The sequence below is a fragment of the Zea mays genome, chromosome 4 (assembly GCF_902167145.1).
Source record: "Zea mays cultivar B73 chromosome 4, Zm-B73-REFERENCE-NAM-5.0, whole genome shotgun sequence".
Classification (NCBI taxonomy): Eukaryota; Viridiplantae; Streptophyta; class Magnoliopsida; order Poales; family Poaceae; genus Zea; species Zea mays.
This window is the reverse complement of record NC_050099.1, coordinates 219,998,943-220,001,357: the sequence shown is the minus strand read 5'-3', so window position 1 is coordinate 220,001,357 and position 2,415 is coordinate 219,998,943. Positions and strand designations below refer to the sequence as shown.

Below are 2,415 nucleotides of genomic sequence, written 5' to 3'. Positions count from 1 at the left end.
TTTACCACTACCAGCCTACCAGTCTACCAAAAGAACTAGTTTTTCATGCACCAAAAAACATGTGACCATGACAACAATCACATCATCGACGTTGCAGCCAGCAGGCAATAGGCTGTTAGAGTTTAGACTTGACTTTATTGATTCAAAGGGCAAGCTCCTACATGAACAAATTTAGAAATAGTTAGCAGTGAAGGCACAAAATTAATTAAACAAGGACAAGTTAGAAAGATTAACCTGAAGGCCCTCTTGTATGTCTTGGAGACAAGACCAAAAGGTAGCAGGTTTCTTGCTCGTATCATCAACTAGAAACACAAATGTATAAGTTTTCAGGCATGAGTATAAATAAAATATGAATTCTAGAGACTACAAAAAACCAACTGTATACCTTTGTACTTGTTCCGAAGCCAGTTTTGGGAACACATGAGAGCCTCCAACATCTTAGAAGTGAGCCTGCTACGATGCTCACTAAGAACTCTACCCCCGGTGCTGAAAGCTGACTCCGAAACAACAGTTGTAACAGGGATAGCATATATCCCTTGCAATCATCATCAAAGTGGGATATCAAGTTCCCGCCACCTTCCACCAATCCAACACATTAAAGTTCTTTGTTTGCATGCTCAACATCTCTTCATCCAAGTAGCGGTCCAATTCTGATTTAAACCCCATGTTTGCTGGCTTCCTACTTGCAACACGTGCACTAATGGAAGCTAAGTAGTCATCATTGTTGCTAACTATAGGAGTTGATGTTTGGCTGCCCTCTAAATCCTCTTCTACATGGTACTCACGCATCAAGTCAGCTAACAAGTTCTTAACATCATTAACACTGTCCTCACATGCTTGACCCGATATTCCAAGTAAATCCTCAAAACAAATCAGCAACACTGTGGTCTTGAATCGGAGTTGCAATGCCCATTAACCCTTGTATGTCAGTCCAATACTTATCAAACTTGGTTACCATATTAGCTGACATGGCTTCCACTAATGGGTTGCCACAAGTCGACCATTGCCTAATTTTCTTTCTAATCTCAGCAATTTTAGTGAAGTAGATGTTAGCTGTGACATAATCTGTCCCAGAAAAAAGTTTAGTGATATTATAGAACAACCTAAGCCTTTCCACAACATCCTCTGCAAATTTCCACTCCTCCTCAGTTGGCAAAGATGTGTACTGTCTATCTACACGGCTTGCTCTAACAAAAACAACCTTGTAGGGCAATGCACTTTCTAGCATGCTAAAGGTAGAATTCCACCTAGTCCTACAGTCAAGTCCAATCTTTTTCTTGCCAACAACCTTGACAAACTTAGCTATTTCCTCAAACTTTTCAACCCTTTTAGGTGTGGCTGTCCAATAAGCTACGCTGTCACGGATGTTCTCAATTGCATCTTTCAACTCCTCTAACCCATCCTTTACTATCAAGTTAAGAATATGCGCAGAACAGCGCATGTGTAACAATTTACCATCATTTAACAACTTATGCTTTCCAATATTCCTCACAAGTATAGGGATTACCGCATCATTTGTGGTGCAGTTGTCTAGAGTAATTGAGGATATCTTTTCATCAAGATTCCAATCAACCAAGGATTCATATAATTCATCACTAATGACTGCAGCGGTGTGAGGAGCAGGTACATAAATGAACCTACAAAATAAGTAAACATATGAGAAACAAGCAAAATAAGGAAAATATGACAAGCAATCAGATCTATAAGACTATTATCACCTCATGATAATGTTTCTAAGGGTCCAAGATTCATCAATGAATTGAGCAGTAATAGCCATGTAACCTCTTTTTTGATTATCAGAGGTCCATAAGTTAGTGGTGATAGCAACTCTCGATTGAATTCCAGCCATATATTTAATTGCTTTCTTTCTCTCCAACTCATATTGTGCCATAATATCAGATCTAGAACAAAAGCAAAATCATTAGGAAATACATTTTAGCTAGAAGTACAACTAGAAGTCACAACTCTAATACCTTATAGTGTTCCTTGTCCCAATCCTAAAAAGTGGCTGAAGTGCACCAACAAACCTTCGGAAACCTACATGGTCAACCATGCTTAAGGGGTACTCATGAAGTACTATCATTGCACTAAGTTCTTGTCTAGCTATGTCTTGATCAAAGGTGTAATTCTCAACTGAAACTGTCCCAGCATCTGTTTTTCCAAACCTCAAAGAAGCCTGTGCCATGGTCTTTCCATTAACCTTGATCTTCTTTTGCACACAAGACTTTAAATGGAGACGAAGGTGGTTAGTCTCATTCTTTGATGATCCTGAAAGCTTCTTGGAGCAATAGTTGCATTTTGCATGTACATTGCCTCCAATCCGCACTTCTGTGAACTCTTTCCAAACAGCTGAAGTTCGTTTCCTCTTGGACCCAGCTACAACATCTTTGTCCTCTTCATCCTCATCGTCTATAT

The 2,415-nt window shown here is 39.3% G+C and overlaps 1 protein-coding gene across 1 annotated transcript; it reads right to left on the bottom strand.

The window, feature by feature from the left end:
- Nucleotides 1–655: 655 nt before the first annotated feature.
- Nucleotides 656–2,169, bottom strand: LOC109945935 (zinc finger BED domain-containing protein RICESLEEPER 3-like). The gene is made up of 4 exons (XM_020552325.2): nt 1,974–2,169; nt 1,719–1,901; nt 1,508–1,637; nt 656–679 (listed from the first exon to the last, which is right to left on the bottom strand). Exons 1-4 carry the CDS (start codon nt 2,081–2,083, stop codon nt 656–658), a joined length of 447 nt encoding a protein of 148 aa, XP_020407914.1. The 5' UTR covers nt 2,084–2,169.
- Between the last annotated feature and the right edge of the window lie 246 nt (nt 2,170–2,415).

Excerpts from the sequence above, each read along its gene's own strand:
- LOC109945935 (XM_020552325.2), bottom strand. The coding sequence starts at position 2,083 with ATGATAGTACTTCATGAGTACCCCTTAAGCATGGTTGACCATGTAGGT. Across the intron at positions 1,638-1,718 it reads CTTAGAAACATTATCATGAG|GTTCATTTATGTACCTGCTC; the intron begins GTGATAATAGTC and ends CTTATTTTGTAG. Across the intron at positions 680-1,507 it reads ACTGCACCACAAATGATGCG|GAAGCCAGCAAACATGGGGT; the intron begins GTAATCCCTATA and ends TGTTGCAAGTAG.